The sequence below is a fragment of the Rhinichthys klamathensis genome, unplaced genomic scaffold (assembly GCF_029890125.1).
Source record: "Rhinichthys klamathensis goyatoka isolate OS25496 unplaced genomic scaffold, OSU_Roscu_1.1 h1tg000240l_1, whole genome shotgun sequence".
Classification (NCBI taxonomy): Eukaryota; Metazoa; Chordata; class Actinopteri; order Cypriniformes; family Leuciscidae; genus Rhinichthys; species Rhinichthys klamathensis.
The window spans coordinates 2,650,059-2,669,207 of NW_026606762.1; the positions used below are offsets into that span (position 1 = coordinate 2,650,059).

The following is a 19,149-nucleotide window of genomic DNA, read 5'->3' on the forward strand; positions in this document are numbered from 1 at the left end:
CACTGTCTAGATGGATAGTGGACGCTATCGCCTCTGCTTACGCATCTAAATGCCTGCCCTGCCCTCTGGGCATCAGGGCGCACTCCACTAGAGGCATGGCCTCATCGTGGGCATGGTCCTGTGGAATTTCCATTCAGGACATTTGTGTGGCCGCGGGATGGGCCTCCCCGTCCACTTTTGTCAGATTTTACAACTTGGAAGTTCCTGCCTTGCAGGCAAAATTACTAGCTGTCTAACGATCAGCTCCCTAAGAAGCTGCATTACTGGGAGTCCCTCACACAACCGGTTCGCCCCTTGTGCTCTCCTTAGATGCTTATGTATACACTTCATGTGCCCGCCCTGCCGGCCTCATATTACACTCACTCCATGTTAAAAATCCCCCGGTATCACCCTGGGATTCATGAGTGGATTCATAGCGGGCACGGCGTTGACCAGGTGTTCCCGCAGCGTAAGCTAGCTTACGCAATACGAGAGAACCTCTCGTAAGAGAACGAATCGGTTACCTAACGTAACCTCGGTTCTCTCTAGAAGAGGGAACGAGTATTGCGTTCCCGGCCGTGCTTGCGCTACTAGCGTTTCGCTTCACGCTGAAATAAATCAACATATAAGCCTGGGAGAGACTGTTATATACACCATAGCCACGCCCTTTCTGGCGGGCCATGATGCAATGAGTGCGCGGACGCTTCTCATTGGCAGCAGGTTCAGCCCCGCTCTCCCATAAGCTTAAGCAGTTCTCTCTGAGCGAACCAATGAGCTGCTAGCTAGCCTGCTCTAGGTCTGCCGCAGAGGAACTGCGTTGTCAATGGATACAAATTATGAAATAATTTTTTGGCTTCAAACTCTCAGCAAAGATGAATCTTTCCCGCAGCGTAAGCTAGCTTACGCAATACTCGTTCCCTCTTCTAGAGAGAACCGAGGTTACGTTAGGTAACCGATTCGTTCTATAGCTATATTTCCATCCAAAGTTACCGAATTTAACTTGCGAACAAAATTGTTCACCCCAAAATGAAAATTCTGTCAGTAATTACTCACCCTCATGTTGTTCCAACCCCGTAAGACTTTCGTTCATCTTCGGAACACAAATTAAGATATTTTTTAATTAAATCTGAGAGCTGAATCACTCCTCCATAGGCTTCTTAAGGGATCGAAACTTGCCGGCCGAGAAAAGTTAAAGACATCGATGAGGAACGAAAGTCTTACGGGGTTGGAACAACATGAGGGTGATTAATTACTGACAGAATTTTCATTTTGGGGTGAACTATCCCTTTAAGAGCAAACCTACCTTGCATTGTATTTGAAATGCAGAACAGGTAGAGTACAATGTAGTTGGTATATCCAGAGCCAAGAAACACCAAACCCCATGTTGTTCCCAGCAGACACATGAGGCCCAGCACTGTTCCCGCGTCCTTCACTGGTATTTTATGCTTCTTTTTCTCCACTTGCTTTAGCTTAAAGATCTGTCTGGACACTTTGAGAAGAACCAATAAGTTGAACAGGAATATGACGGTGAAGTAGGAAAGGTTCACGCCATACAGGACGAGAGGCTCTTTGATCCAGCAACTGTACAGCACACAATAAACAATGCTAAAGTTAAAAAAGAGCAACAACAAAAAAAAAGAGCTAAAACAAGCTAAAAAATAAGTTATAAAGCGAGGACTTACACTGCACTTGTTGCATTCGAATTTGATAATGTCACATTTCTGGTGCCATAAAGAGGATGAGTGATTTGAATTGTTAGCAAACTTCCAACAACAGCTGCAGGGATTCCTGTCAATAGGAAAAGATTGCAGGATGAGCCACCACACTTCAATTATTATTTTTTATGTTTCTTGTCCTGGGGCCGGTTGCATAAACCGCTAGTTTTACAAGTAGTCTAGTCTTACAAGTTAGACATACATATCTTTTCTTTAATATTGTTCCTAACTTTTTGAAATCAGTTACATAAAAATGTAGATTGGTCTAATTTAATATCGTCTTAAAGGGATAGTTCACTTGGAAATTAAATTTTTGGTACTATGTTTTAGCTTACCTCAAGGGCATCCAAGATGTAGGTGTCTTTGTTTCCGCAGTAGTTTCAATTTTGATATTTTTAGGTCAAACCGCTCTTGTCTGTCAGTCATATAATGCAGGTCTATGGTCACCACCTCAAAGAGCATGCACAGAGAAGTCCAAATTAAACATGATTTAATGACTCGTAAATGTAAGTACACATTGATGGCCTAAGACACGAAACGAGCGGTTTGTGTGAGAAAACGAACAGTATTTATATCGTTTTTACCTCTTGTAACCACAGCCACGTCCAAGTGATCCGGAAGTGATCTCTCGCGCGGTTGCGGAAAAAATTCAACGTTGTCTGTTGATATATCGAAATCGTCTTCCATTGCGATTTCCTGTATATCTAAATATGTTTAGATCTTCACAGTGAAAGGTAACACTTCCGAAATCTCTGTGTAAACAATGAGTGACGTACACGCGCGAGAGATCACTTCCAGCGCTTTCCGGCGCTTGCGCAGACCGAAGCGCCCGCGCCCTCAGATCACTTGGACGTGGCTGTGGTTACAAGAGGTAAAAACGATATAAATACTGTTCGTTTTCTCACACAAACAGCTCGTTTCGTGTCTTAGGCCATCAATGTGTACTTACATTTACGAGTCATTAAATCATGTTTAATTTGGACTTCTCTGTGCATGCTCTTTGAGGTGGTGACCATAGACCTGCATTATATGACTGACAGACAAGAACGGTTTGACCTAAAAATATCAAAATTGAAACTACTGCGGAAACAAAGACACCTACATCTTGGATGCCCTTGAGGTAAGCTAAAACATACCAAAAATGTATTTCAAAGTGAACTATCCCTTTAAGGCATAGGTCTATTCTCAAATTAAGTGTACTTGTGGGGTGATATGGCTGATGATATGGATGATTGGCTGATGATGGATGATATGGCTGATGATAATGATATGGCTGCTGGTGTACTCTGCAACTAAACTGCACTAAAAAGGGTTGCACTTGCTACTGAGCCAAGTCATGATATGAATGATCTGCAACACATTTTACAGAAAAATAATATTTGCATTGTAACAACTTTAATGAGGAAATAAAACACCATCTTTCTCATGACTGTTTCCATGTTAGTGTTTTGGCATTTAAATATATAGAGCTGTTCATTGTCCTGATATGCAAATGTTTGGAACTAAAGCCTTTAAATTGGCATACTGGCTAACATCAGGTACTACAGTGGCTATACTGCTTTAATTTGTTTTCAACATCAATCTACTCTCCATTCCGGTATGGAGTGTATTGAAACAAAAAATAATTAAAAGCATTTTAGCATAGGGCTGCAAATGTGGGATATGAATGAACACAATGTTGTAGTTAATTTTATGCATTCAGCAGAGGCATAGCTATAGCATTACTGTAGTTAAAATGTACAGTCAGTATTTTTGCATTGCTAATGGACTCAACAATCCTACACATGAACTTTTTAGTCTTGTAGTTTTATTATGTGAATGAAAAACAGAGCATTTAAATTTTTTTTATTACAAATCAATGAAATATGCAGTTGCAATAAATATATATTATAGGACAAATAAATTACCTTAATTTACTATGATCAGTACAAAGGAAACACTCGCCACCCACATCCATAAAGTAAATAGCGAAACTTCTCTAAAGTACAAGATTAATTTCTTCAAGAAGTTCGAAAAGTAATTTCTTGTTTGCTGTTTTAAAAAGCATAGTTCCCAACCCCTGATTTCTTTATTCTTATATATATATATAAATTCAGGTTGATTTGGGACACTTTTTGCTATTGAGATGACAGGGAAAAGGTGTCCTATTTAATCTGAATTCACATCGCCTATACACTCTCATTCACACTATACAGTTGTACAAATGCTTATATTGACAATACAATTTCACACGATATCAATATGATAAAATACTCTATATAATTATAAAACTATAACTATAAAAGGTTCACAAGGTAAAATAAAGAGATAAAAACACAATTCAAGGGGTGATGACATGAGAAATCATATTTGCCTTGCTCTTTTGACATATAAGAGGTCTTTGTACCATTAAAACATCCTGCAAGTTTCAGAGCTTAAAACGTCCTCATTATAAACTAAGCATTTATTTAATCCAGCTCCAAAAACAGCTTGTTTTGATATTGTGGATCATGACGTCACATGGGCAAATACGTTTGAATATGACTGCCTCCAGAGCAAGACATCAACGAATAGTTAAACATCATTGCACCACAGCCTTCAAAACTTACAGTCTCTCACTTCAGCCAATATGGATCAATGATTTGGATGACATCACTCAAATGCTCTCTAGAATCCAAAGCGTCCCGTCCCCTACATTATAAATAGACAATGAAGTTGTGGCTTTAAAGGGTTAGTTCACCCAAAAATGAAAATTATGTCATTAATGACTCACCCTCATGTCGTTCCAAGCCCGTCAGACCTCCGTTCATCTTCGGAACACAGTTTAAGATATTTTACATTTAGTCCGAGAGCTTTCTGTCCCTCCATTTAAAATAATTGTACGGTATACTGTCCTTGTCCAGAAAGGAAATAAAGACATCATCAAAGTAGTCCATGTGACATCAGTGGGTTAGTTAGAATGTGTTGAAGCATCGAAAATACATTTTGGTCCAAAAATAACAAAAACTACGACTTTATTCAGCATTGTATTGTCTTCCGGTTCTGTTGTGGATCCGCGTTCAGTGCCGCCGCTGACGTAAGACGCTGCTGACGTGTGTCTGGTGTGTGTGTGTATTCGGGTTCAAATAAATATGGTCATAAAGTCTTCCTCTGTGTGGAAATCCTTAGACATTATTGCGAAGATTGTTTTGTTTCCAGCGTGCGTCTCCCTCAGACTGTAAACGAAGCTCGGACGCACCAGACACACGTCAGCAGCGTCTTACGTCACACACACACACACACACACACACACACACACACACACACACACACACCAGACACACGTCAGCAGCGTCTTACGTCAGCGGCGGCACTGAACGCGGATCCACAACAGAACCAGAACACACACACACACACACACACACACACCCACACACACACACACACACACACACACACACACACACACACACACACACACACACACACACACACACACACACACACACACACACCAGACACACGTCAGCAGCGTCTTACGTCAGCGGCGGCACTGAACGCGGATCCACAACAGAACCGGAAGACAATACAATGCTGAATAAAGTCGTAGTTTTTGTTATTTTTGGACCAAAATGTATTTTCGATGCTTCAACACACTCTAACTAACCCACTGATGTCACATGGACTACTTTGATGATGTCTTTATTTCCTTTCTGGACAAGGACAGTGTACCGTACATACATTTTCAATGGAGGGACAGAAAGCTCTCGGACTAAATGTAAAATATCTTAAACTGTGTCCCGAAGATGAACGGAGGTCTTACGGGCTTGGGACGACATGAGGGTGAGTCATTAATGACATAATTTTCATTTTTGGGTGAACAAAAGTGATATGGAGGAGATTAGGAGGAGAAACTGTTAGATATTAGGAATAAACTGCAGCTTTACCGATCTCAATGGCTCTGGCCGAACTGTGATGTAAACAAAACACTATTGTCTATTTAAAAAAAGGGGAGTGAAAAGACGTTTGAAATGGCTGAGCTGAGCAAATGTAATCGAATAATATCTTTATTTCTTGAATCAGAATTTCAATTATAATCAGTAAAAAGCACTCTGGTGTATTCATGAATTACCTATTACCTACAACTATTGTTGTCTTCTTTGCCGCCCTAGATGGACCAAGTGAGTGAATGAATGAGAAGGCTCAGAGCCACACCCACTTATTACACGATTATACATATTATTATTCATTATTTGATTTCACTTGAAGTATATTGGTGCCTTCACAGCACAGGGTATTCTCTAGCCATTAAGTGTATATCTGTGGTGCATTATGGGATTAAATGAGCGTACTCTATAATGTCCACTATAGTTTTAAACACCACTAGAAATGGTTATCCCATAGAAATAGTTCACTGTGGGTGTAGAGGAGATTTCAGACACACAGAGTGTGGGATTGTTGTGCCTCCAGTGGCACCATATGTATATATATAAAAAGAGAGATCACTTTTAAAAAAGGGTTTCACAAAACGTATTGAAATTTGGCATTTTGGTTGTAGGATGGCAATCTGGTAAATGTTAGGCATGGGCTATTCCTTCTGTTTCTCAATGGTGAAGGTGTCCACAGTGGATAAAGACTTGGTAAGAGCTGCTTTCTGTTTGTCTGGCCTCATTGTCAGACACATCCACAGAAAGATAGAAGCCCCTGGCAAAAAATAAAGTTGAAAGCAAATGTATTACTAGAAAACATTTACATTTTTCAACAGTCAGACATCTCTTTTTTACCTCTAGTATGGTTCTATAGCTATATTTCCATCCAAAGTTACCGAATTTAACTTGCGAACAAAATTGTTCACCCCAAAATGAAAATTCTGTCAGTAATTACTCACCCTCATGTTGTTCCAACCCCGTAAGACTTTCGTTCATCTTCGGAACACAAATTAAGATATTTTTGATTAAATCTGAGAGCTGGATCACTCCTCCATTGGCTTCTTAAGGGATCGAAACTTGCCGGCCGAGAAAAGTTAAAGACATCGATGAGGAACGAAAGTCTTACGGGGTTGGAACAACATGAGGGTGAGTAATTACTGACAGAATTTTCATTTTGGGGTGAACTATCCCTTTAAGAGCAAACCTACCTTGCATTGTATTTGAAATGCAGAACAGGTAGAGTACAATGTAGTTGGTATATCCAGAGCCAAGAAACACCAAACCCCATGTTGTTCCCAGCAGACACATGAGGCCCAGCACTGTTCCCGCGTCCTTCACTGGTATTTTATGCTTCTTTTTCTCCACTTGCTTTAGCTTAAAGATCTGTCTGGACACTTTGAGAAGAACCAATAAGTTGAACAGGAATATGACGGTGAAGTAGGAAAGGTTCACGCCATACAGGACGAGAGGCTCTTTGATCCAGCAACTGTACAGCACACAATAAACAATGCTAAAGTTAAAAAAGAGCAACAACAAAAAAAAAAGAGCTAAAACAAACTAAAAATTAAGTTATAAAGCGAGGACTTACACTGCATTTGTTGCATTCGAATTTGATAATGTCACATTTCTGGTGCCATAAAGAGGATGAGTGATTTGAATTGTCAGCAAACTTCCAACAACAGCTGCAGGGATTCCTGTCAAGAGGAAAAGATTGCAGGATGAGCCACCACACTTCAATTATTATTTTTTATGTTTCTTGTCCTGGGGCCGGTAGTTTTACAAGTAGTCTAGTCTTACAAGTTACACATACATTTCTTTTCTTTAATATTGTTCCTAACTTTTTGAAATCAGTTACATAAAAATTTAGATTGGTCTAATTTAATATCGTCTTAAAGGGATAGTTCACTTGGAAATTAAATTTTTGGTACTATGTTTTAGCTTACCTCAAGGGCATCCAAGATGTAGGTGTCTTTGTTTCCGCAGTAGTTTCAATTTTGATATTTTTAGGTCAAACCGTTCTTGTCTGTCAGTCATATAATGCAGGTCTATGGTCACCACCTCAAAGAGCATGCACAGAGAAGTCCAAATTAAACATGATTTAATGACTCGTAAATGTAAGTACACATTGATGGCCTAAGACACAAAACGAGCGGTTTGTGTGAGAAAACGAACAGTATTTATATCGGTTTTACCTCTTGTAACCACAGCCACGTCCAAGTGATCTGAGGGCGCGGGCGCTTCGGTCTACGCAAGCGCCGGAAGTGATCTCTCGTGCGGTTGTGAAAAAAATTCAACGTTGTCTGTTGATATATCGAAATCGTCTTCCATTGCGATTTCCTGTATATCTAAATATGTTTAGATCTTCACAGTGAAAGGTAACACTTCCAAAATCTCTGTGTAAACAATGAGTGACGTACACGCGTGAGAGATCACTTCCAGCGCTTTCCGGCGCTTGCGCAGACCGAAGCGCCCGCGCCCTCAGATCACTTGGACGTGGCTGTGGTTACAAGAGGTAAAAACGATATAAATACTGTTCGTTTTCTCACACAAACCGCTCGTTTCGTGTCTTAGGCCATCAATGTGTACTTACATTTACGAGTCATTAAATCATGTTTAATTTGGACTTCTCTGTGCATGCTCTTTGAGGTGGTGACCATAGACCTGCATTATATGACTGACAGACAAGAACGGTTTGACCTAAAAATATCAAAATTGAAACTACTGCGGAAACAAAGACACCTACATCTTGTATGCCCTTGAGGTAAGCTATAACATACCAAAAATTAATTTCAAAGTGAACTCTGATAACATCTATTTTCATTTTGTCTCTAAAAATTGTTAAAATCTAAAGAAACACTACATAAAGATTAAAGAAATATGTGTACCAAAGTACGTATCAAACCACAGGAAAATAGGTTTGTCCTTATATGGACCGCCAATGGAGACTGGAGGTCATCTAGTGGGAAAAGTTTGGTACTGCACCCAAACAAAATCTCACTTTTTGAGAGGCTGCTCACTGCAAAGCCAGTGGGTGGAGCTTGACATCCAGCTCCTCCTCTCTAGATGAAATGGGTGGAGCTTGAAGGTCAAGCCACATCCTAACCCTAAACATAACTAGGTCGAGATCTACCTATTACAACCAGAGAGGTGGATTTGGATGTCATTTGGTTATTGCAGAGATATGCTAAAACTTTTAACACATCTTTACAGTTATATAAAAAAGTAAAAAATGTAGTGCAGTACATATTAAAATTTCATAAACTAATCTATAACTTTTTTTTCGAATTCGCTTTTATAACTTTTTCAGGTCAACAATAATTTGCAAGTGTATTCTTTAAGAAGAGACCAAACTTAAGTGCTCCAAAGCTTTCAAGATCTGTGACAATGTTAGTTGGGAATTTCATTATCAGGTCTATTAGGTTAAAGTCTGGATAACTTGAAATGAGCATATTTACATTTGTAGAACATATTCCTGGTTTTAAAGTTCATGAATAATCTGTGCACGTTATTCCAAAAACAAAAATATTAATCTTTCATCCAATAAATATTTTAATGTTTATTATAATGTAATAAAATTATCTGTCTCTTAAAAGACATTATATTCATCTGTTGTCACAAATCCCTTTTCTATACTTTCCTTCCAACCACCTCCGCTATTCTCATAGGTAACACCCCCGTGGATGAAATCAAGTCCTACACCTTTTCCCATCAAATACCCTAGTTCACTCTGAAGTACTGTATTCTATATTACGAAAGTAAAATGGGTTGTGAACATAGTTACTGACGTTAAAGTTGTCCTATGAGACTTTGGCTGCTGTGTTTTTGTATTTTGTTTTACTCACCCCATCCAATCAGGGACAACTTGGTCATGTAGTTCTTGATGTAAATGTTGAACACTCTGATGAGAAGAAGGTACAGGTGCAAGGCTTCAACAGCCATCCATGTGAAACAAGACAGCAGGCTGTAGTGTATCATCACAGCGATAAACACACAGAATTCTTCCTTTCCCAGTGTGGCACCCCATTCGCTGAGCATGAAGCTGATGTTGAGGAGAAACAGAGCGCCACTCAGAGACACATGGATGCTGCTGGACACTTCTGCCCTTGCGTTCCTGAGAAACACACGTGCACTACTGGTCAAAAGTTTGGCATAATTATGTTATATTATTTTTTAATGAAGTGTCTTATGCTCATCAATACGGAAGAGGATTAGGGCCAAGCAATAATAAAAAAATAAAACCATCTCGAGATTAAAGTCATTATAATGCGAAATTAAACTCGAAATACAATCTTGTGAATAAACTCATTAAATATCGAGAATAAAGTCGTGTTTTGAGAAAAAAATCGTTACATTTCGAGAAAAAAAAAATCGAAATACAATCTTGAGAATAAACTCATTAAATTTCGAGAATAAAGTCGTGTTTCGAGAAAAAAATCGTTACATTTCGAGAAAAAAAAAATCGAAATACAATCTTAAGAATAAACTCATTAAATTTCGAGAATAAAGTCGTGTTTCGAGAAAAAAATCGTAAAATTTAGAAAAAAAAAAATCGAAATACAATCTTGAGAATAAACTCATTAAATATCGAGAATAAAGTCGTGTTTTGAGAAAAAAATCGTTACATTTCGAGAAAAAAAAATCTAAATACAATCTTGAGAATAAACTCATTAAATTTCGAGAATAAAGTCGTGTTTCGAGAAAAAATCGAAAAATTTAGAGAAAAAAAAATCGAAATACAATCTTGAGAATAAACTCATTAAATTTCGAGAATAAAGTCATTGTGTTTCGAGAAAAAAACGTGTTAAATTTACATATGTAACCTGGTTCTCTGAGAAGTGGAACGAGACGCTGCCTCCTGGTGTTGACGCTATGGAAATGCTCCTTGTGAACCGGTGTCTGAAGCTCGTGTGAACACACACCAATCAACACCTTGATGCAGTGCCTCGTTACCCTTCTCAGGAAACCCGGTTCCCTTTCGAAGTGAAACTTTGACGCTACATCATGGTGTTGACTCTATAGGAACACTAAACCAACTGCACCATACTAAACAAATAACTGGTCACCGTGCTGCGAAATTAACCAGCGAGCTCGGTTGTGGCTGCCATTCAACTCACCTAGTGACCAAAAGCTAAGTTGCGAGGATTCGCAGCTCAATACCCTCCAAATACTTTCCTGCATAACTGATCTGGGGAAAGAGCTAGCTAGGGAGACCGCAGCTACTCTGCGACTGCCAGCAACTCCCAATAGGAGGAAGTCAGACTAAAGTACTGCTACCCTGACCATCCAATCCCTCGGCCATCAGTTCTAAGGGGAACCTTACTGAAGGGAGCATGGAGTTAGGTATCCCATTCTTAAGGACTGGGAAAGGCCTCAGGAGAGAGCTGTGCTCTCTCAGCTGCCTGCTCTACCTGAGGAAGAAAAAGTGAAAGTGCTTTCAGGAAGAGACCATCAAAAGGGTATGTAGACACTAGCCTGTCAACACCTTACCTCCAAAGCTAGAGGGGCCAAAGATAAAGAAGGACAGCTGTGGTGAATCAAACACTTCTTCCTCCAAAGTGCACTTACTGTATGACCTGTTATCCTGACGAACCGTTAGGAGACATGTTAACATAGTCCCCCCACTATGTCCACACTATCACTTCGACACTTCCAGGTCCAGACCACAGGGGAGAAAAATGAAGGAGTGAGACGTGAATAGTGGTAATGCCCATTTTCCTTGCTGTACAGCCCATTCATATGTGATTATATGGGAAAGCACATTGATACAACCTCTGTATCATCTCGGAGGGGACAACAGATAGATAGGTAGAATGCTACTAATGGTCATGCCCACTTGTCCTATTCTGTCAACAGCCCCTTCCGTTGCATCCCAAGGGAAGTGCAATAACGCTGTTTCCATATTCCATGTATTAAACATACGAATGTGATTCCAAGGGAAGCATAAGGGAGTTTCCTCTAAACTCCAAGCCGGAGAGGGTGACAGATGAAAAAGTTGAATGTGAGCGGAGGTATTGCCCACTCTTCTCCAGCCCATTTATATACAATTACAGAGGGAGAATATTGCTACCACCTCTAAACTGCCAGTACTGGAGTGGGCGACCGATGATGGAGTGAGACACAAATAGTAGTATTGCCTGGTGTCCTCAAAAGGGAACGTCTCAGGTTACGCATGTAACCATAGTTCCCTAATGCTGCGTCAGCTGATGCAGCATTGAGTTCCCTCAAAAGGGAAGGTCTCAGGTTACGTATGTAATCATGGTTCCCTGAGAGGGGAACGAGATGCTGCGTCGCATTGCCATGCTTCAGGGATGCCTTCACATCTTCCTTCAGACATTTGAAGCCCTTTTTATACGCTGGGGAGCACCCTGCAACGCCATCACTGCATCGGCCATGATTGGCTAGTTGGTACACGTGTCTTAGACACCGGGTCCTGTGGGTCCCCATTGCATCAGCTGACGCAGCGTTAGGGAACTATGGTTACATGCGTAACCTGAGACGCATGGAGGATTTCAATACCAACTATACCAACTACCAGTCCCTGTTGGAGACATAAAACAGTCTAGAATCGTAGGCACTGAATCTAAAAATTCAGCCAGCGAGTGGAAACACCCTGCACAGCGTTGCAATGGGAAGGAGCGTAACCTCACTTAATACCCATATACCTGGGAAGGTGACAGAAGAGAGTATAACTATCATAGACATTCATCTCAAACCTATGTCAGCTCGCTACAACCCCGAACACTCCTTAGAGGGGAAGGGAGGAAAACTTTATTCTCCTCTAAAAACAGAATTATTGTACCCCATCACCCTCCCCTGAGGGAGAGGGAGGAGGTTATTTCCCTCAAAACAAGATGCTGTTTTATTCTCATCTAAAACAACCTACTGTACCCCACGGCCTCCTCAGAGGGGGAGGTAGGAGATAGGGAAGATATTTGGATGGGGTAGGTTTAGGGACGGGGTTGGGGTAGGTCATATATTTATACAGTAATGTAACGTTAAGTCAACGGCGTTGATAAACACGCTGAAAAGAGATTATGCGTGTTGATAGCACGCCAAAAATAGAAATACGAATTGGCGTGTCATACATACGCCATTTCATAAGATCAGTCTGGACTAGGCCTACTGGAATTTTGGTACCGTGACATCCCTACCTTTACATTCTATAACTATGCGGCTTCTCCTACGATCTCAACACCTCTTCATCTGGGAAAAATTGAAAGCCCGCTTGGAGAAGGGCATATATGACCCACGAGGAATCACTCATCTAATCAACCTAGAGAAGATTCCTCCGTATCTACCGACTAGTCTTTTTTTAAGTGTGGCTGTGGTGCGTGTCATAACATCAACTAACTCCTCACGGACTCCAGACTTCAGACGGACTCACTTAAAATATCCATCTCAACTCTTATGTCTAGCTCCTCAGAACTAGACCGGGCCAACATGCTCTCTACCAGATTGTAAGAAACTTCCAAGCGGGCTTCCGGGTCAGGCATGAAAGTATCAGAGCTAGCAAATGAAACTTGAGAAAGAGACAAACCCATCTCAAGTTCCTCAGCCAGCTCCACCTGCTCGGACCCGACCCATGGGGTTCAGACGCCTGGCTCCCATTTCCCTTTAAAGATAGCCAGGTAGGAGCAGAGATTTTTTTCACTGTGAAATGATCACAGACTGTGCTCCACTCTTAAACGGGCGTGATAAACCTTTCAAACAGCATGATACATCTCCTAAATCTTCTAGTCATGGTTTCTTTCTCTTACAAACACAGACACGCAGGGAAATTCACACGCTCAGACAGACAAACGGCTTCCTGAAGACAAAAAAGCTGATGACGTGTTCTTCAGCCGTCCTACTATACCCTATTATATTATAGCCTGTGGTGTCACCTGACTGCAATAGCCAATCAAAATTTGCATGTTCACACGTTAGATACCATAGCGTCAACACCATGATGCAGCATCGAAAATCCACTTTGAAAGGGAACTATTTGAACATTGATAATAATAAAAACAATTATTAATAATTGAGCACCAAATCAGAATTGAATGATTTCTGAACGATCATGTGACACTGAAGACTGCAGTCTATAAAATGCTGGGTTGGACAAACCAAACCGTTGGTTTAAATTTGTTTATTAAAATTTTAACCCAACGGTTAGGTTTGTCTATATTTGACCCAAACATGGGTTGAAACAACCCAGCATTTTTTAGAGTGTGATTAAAAATGTAGCTTTGCATCACAGGAATAAATTACAACTAAATATATTTTAAGGGAAAAGAGTTATTTTAAATTATAATAACATTTCATAATACTACTGGTTTTACAGAATTTTTCATCAAATAAATGTTGCTTTTGGTGAGCATAAAGATACTTTCCCCCCAATATATATATATTATAAACCTTAATTATGCCAAACTTTTGACTAGTATTGTTTGCGTTTTTTTGCTTTGATGAGTTTATATGCATAATCTTTGTATTAGTGTAAAGAATAATGTGAATCAAAGCACGGATTATATATGCATTTATATGAAAACAGAAGGAACAGCACCTGTTGAAAATGAACGACAAGACACAGAAAGCAGAAAAGATCGCAGACAGACTGCAGCCTATGTAGCTGATGTAGGACAAGATTTCCCACTGGCGTTCATCAATATTGTTCACCTCAATCTATTCAGAGTGAAGGAGGGAAACAATTCAATTAAAATAATATCAGCACAAGATGATTTCTGTAGTGCCATGGATTATTGGCTCAGCACTCACTAGAAGCACAGCAAAAGCAGTCATGTGATTACAGGAGCACTCCACAACATCATCACTGATCTGAGTGGTGTTACAGCCATCCGTTTTCCAGGTGGTGTCGTTTCCTGCATATTCCATGTGAATTAAATGGATTTTAGCACAAAAAATTACAAATTTAAATTAGGCCTATGCATGTAGTAATGCTTATGCCAGTTTAGCACTATTTTTAAAGAGATAATTCACCCAAAAACAACAACAACAAAAAAAGTCACGATTTACTAACACTCATGTGTTACAATCGTTCATAATCTTTCAAAATGTTTTGTAAGTTTCAAGTGGGCTTCAGTGCGGTCATAAAAAGAGAAATATAAAAAAGTAATTGAAAAATAATTAGGTGTGACTGTGAGGGAAGTTTTCTCAAAGTTTATTCCTGTTTCAAATGAGGAAGCGCGATGATAATTTGTTTGTTCCATGAACAAAAAAAAAAAAAAAAAAAAACGCACCTGGTTTAAGAACGACATGAGGGGTTGTAAATGATGACAGTTTTCATTTTTGAGTGAAATATCCTTTCAGTTCTCACTCACCTTTTTCATCATAGTAACGACAGGAATATATGTAGTTTCCCTTTGAAAATCAACAAATAAAGATTATAAACAAATTAATAACACTTTGGAGCATTTGGAGAAAATTTGAAAAGGTATGCTTACGTTTGTGTGATTTGTGTAATTATTGACTGGGAAATGTATTATAAGTGGATTTGTCAAATTCACAATGTCGGGTCCAATAATTTCAATCCGTATGACTTTGGACATTATAGCATTATGTTGCTGTGAAAACAACCACAGACAGCCAGGTTATAAAATAAAGAGTGAAGGGGTAAATAACAGGTTTAAGAGTCTTATAAAACAGTCAGAAGAACATATGAAAAACATTACATTAAACTGCTGATTTGAATCATAGACAACTACTCCAACTTTCTGCTGGGTCACTGCGGCATTCTTGAAAGCCTCCATTGGGATCCATGTCTCGATTTTTAGAGCTTCATTGACCAACTTAAATAAAATTAAAAAGGAATTAATGAAGTAATTCACTGTATTGTGAACACTTAGCCTACAAAGGTCATGATATAAACATACACATTTATTTTTATGTAACCTTTTCAAACTGTCAAGCTGCAACCTATAGTCTCAGTGTCATCTTAAAGTCTTTAACAAATAATGTAATCTAACGTTTAGACTTTTGGGAGAAGAGACTTACACTTGGAGCGGTGATTGGTACACGGCCCAATGTCTTGATGTTCACCATAACCACGGTCATAACGAGATTGGTAAAATGGTAGGTCTTCGTTTCATTCGTCGTATTTATAACGTCGTGTATACATTCTGTCGGCTTTCTACACAATGATGACATCAACAGGGATACAACCAAATCAACACAAGACTGATAGCCTATAGTACAAATATAGTAAAAAATAAAAAATAAAAAAAGAGTGATTTGTACGGTGTTTGTTTATTGCGGTTTCCCGGAGTTATCTTTGGTTGTCCTTTATCACAATTCGTCTGTTTCTGTGAGGAGCAAACATCGTTCAAGTCTTCATTACAGGCGTTAACAGTTGGTGCTGTTTTTGACGCTAAAATAGATTAAGGGAAAAATGATCATAAGTAGTAAGACACTTTTCAAATTTTTTTCCACACTTGGTTTTGCTTCAAGTTCTTATTCCAATTTAATTTCATTTATTTATTTGCATTTTTTACAAGGAAAAATACAAATGAAAACTGATTAGCTCAAATGTAATGAACTTGGAATAATTTGGAATGTTTTTTAAATGTTTTATTGAAAGAATTCTCTTCTGCTTATCAAAGCTGCATTTATTTGATCAAAAATACAGTACAAACATAATATTATAAAATAGTATTATCATTTAAAATGAATGGAGTTGATAGGAAAATTATGTTCCTTTTTTTTATCAGTCTGTAAAGTGTGAACAGATATGGTCTGTCCACTTGGTACGGTGATCTTTCTGTAAAATCAAAATCAAAGATATTGTTCGAACTTGGATGAAAATGATTGGACTGAAAGACTATTCAGACTGTATGAGCAATGCACATTAAATGAGGCAAAAAGGATTTTAAGCGACCCATCTCATGAACTCCTACCATCTGGAAGAAGGTACAGAACTCTCTACAGACTGTTGAACATGAAATAGTGAAGTCTATTTGTTTTTATGTGTATGATGTGTATAAATATGTTGTGTAATGTTTTAATGTATCAGGTTTTGGCAAAATGCTGGCTATGGAGTTCATTACAAATTTCCCTTTGAGGGACAATAAAGTATATTTTCATTTCATTTCAAGATAATTGACAATTGTACAAAAACAATTTTACTGTTTTACTCTATTTTTATCAAATAAAGGCAGACTTGGTGAGCACAAGTTGTTAAATTGTGTTGGATTATGTGCAGACTTTATGCAAATACATTTCCTAAAGGTAATGTAAAAAAGCAAAATCACACTGTCTCAATGAGATCTGGAGTGGATCTCTAATGATAATAAAAAACTGTGTGAGTTCAGGATGATTAACTTACATTGTTTAGAGTTGTAGTTTTTTAAAGATAGTCCAAAAGATTTATTTTTTTCCACTCCATAGATCATGATCAGAAGTAGCAGGAGTTTCATATCTTCAACTCTGTGGATACAGATATACATTAAATCAAATACAAAAAGACAAATCGATTAAAGTAAATATATAATACAAATACCTACAATAAAAAAGGTTAATCTTTTCATTGTTAAAATGGTTTAAAAAAACTTCATAATAAATAAATAAACATAGGCTAAACAGGCCTAATATATGTATAATCCAAACATTTCTGTTTAAATACATTGATCTAATCTTTCTTCTCGTACCTTACTGTTTTTAGTCATAGGTTGAAGTTGTGTTCACTGTGGAAAGTTTGCAGAAGTGAAGAGCAAAACTCAAATGTTGTGGCTTCAGTCAAACTCAGTGAGCTCTACTGATGACATTGTTATCACATTTAGCCTTCAGCAATACCATTAACATATACCTACTGTACACATGTGCACAAATGAAGGAAAAAAAATGCAAGGACAGCAAATAAAAAGGGCTGTTGTCCGTTTTAAAGAAATGGCATTCGCTGACATGATATACGACCAAATCCTCAGCACTACATGCTACTATTGTTTCTTAAGGGTTAACTGTAACTTACTTCCACTTTCTCATCATATTGTAATGTACTCATTTTCGTAGTTGCCATGGGGTTATTTCACATCATTATAAATACTGTAGGTTAAAATACAACTTTATACTTACAAAAATCTCCATGGAGTTATTATGATATTCATGTCATGCTAAAAAATACGATTTTATTTCTCTATATTAAAAGATCACAACTTCCTTCTGAAGACTTGATTTGAATAAATGAGGTCAGTGATGGAAAAGACATACATTTGACTATGTGGAAAACTTAATTATAGCATAGCTTTGAGAACAAATAAACAAACAAACATCAAAATTAATAGAATAAAACATTTAACAAAATCATTTAGAAAATGTAACCATTTTTTCATGCTGTAGCAATGAGTTATGTTTAACAAGTACATGAGATTAATATTGTTACAAAAAAATAGTGTGGCATTTAAAAAAAATATATATTAGCCATCAGTTTTCAACAAGCTAGGGCACAAATGATTTTTTAATAAAAGTTTTTCAAGACAAACCGCTTGAAGATGCTGCTATGTGTTCTGCTAATCTACTGTTTGAGGATTTTTATAGTTGTACTGTGATCGGATCAGCTCTAGCTCTTCTTTAGGCAGGTCTAACATTTTTTGTGTGTATTTGGTGTATTTGAAAAGGGCTTTAATTTGTATGTGTTGACAGATGTTAGAAAGCACTCTATCTGACAGCTCTAGACATCTACAGCTCTCAGCACACATTCTCTTATCTCCGACATTCACCGCAGTCCTTCAATACACCTGTCTAAAACACAAGACCGTTCAAACAGACTGAGCTTTTTAGAGACAGCAGCGAGCACAAGACAGACGCCCTGGTAATGACAAGTACACGAGTCTCAGGAATGCAGACTGACATAGATTTAAGTAAAACACCAGTTAAGAGCAAACTACTTGTGCTAAATTTACAAAAAGATTTCATACAATTCAGATGTTAAGTTTCATTATCATCGTACGGAAATAGTTTCTTGTCCTTCCGCAAACATTAAAGGGTGGTATAATGCCCCTTTTTACAATAAGTAAAATAAGTCTCTGATGTCCCAAGAGTATGTATGTGAAGTTTTAGCTCAAAATACCCCACAGATATTTTTTATAGCATGTTAAAATTGTCACTTTTTGAGGGTCAGTAAAAAGGTGTTGTTTTTCCCTTTCCCTGGTGTGTCCCTTTAAATGCAAATGAGCTGCTGTTCCCGGCACAGAGGGCGGAGCTTCAAGAGCTTGTATGTGTGTGTGTGTGTGTGTGTGTGTGTGTGTGTGTGTGTGTGTGTGTGTTAGCAGCTCTGATTACCTCATGCAGACACGCTCTAAAATGTCAGACACGGTTCTGCCTTTTATGTTTAAACTGGAGTCGGACCATGATGGAGAGACTCACGAAGAAGTGACAACACGTAGAATGCAACAGGACGTTTCTGAATGGTTATTCAATTAATTTATGTTGCTGATGGAGTTAACTATCTTCAATTCGCACAGAGCCGGCCCGAGCCTTTTGGGGGCCCTAAGCAGAATTTGATTTGGGGGCCCCTCCCACTACGCGGAGTCACCTGTGCTTGACGATTATTGACACTAATATCACGCAATAATGAT

General features: G+C 38.5%; 1 protein-coding gene across 1 annotated transcript; it reads right to left on the reverse strand.

The window, feature by feature from the left end:
* Window positions 1-6,201: 6,201 nt before the first annotated feature.
* Window positions 6,202-14,455, reverse strand: LOC130100361 (adhesion G-protein coupled receptor G2-like). The gene is made up of 6 exons (XM_056265789.1): window positions 14,339-14,455; window positions 14,127-14,245; window positions 9,424-9,692; window positions 7,170-7,275; window positions 6,790-7,067; window positions 6,202-6,356 (listed from the first exon to the last, which is right to left on the reverse strand). The coding sequence occupies exons 1-6, from the start codon at window positions 14,453-14,455 to the stop codon at window positions 6,241-6,243; spliced, it is 1,005 nt and encodes a 334-aa protein (XP_056121764.1). The 3' UTR covers window positions 6,202-6,240.
* Between the last annotated feature and the right edge of the window lie 4,694 nt (window positions 14,456-19,149).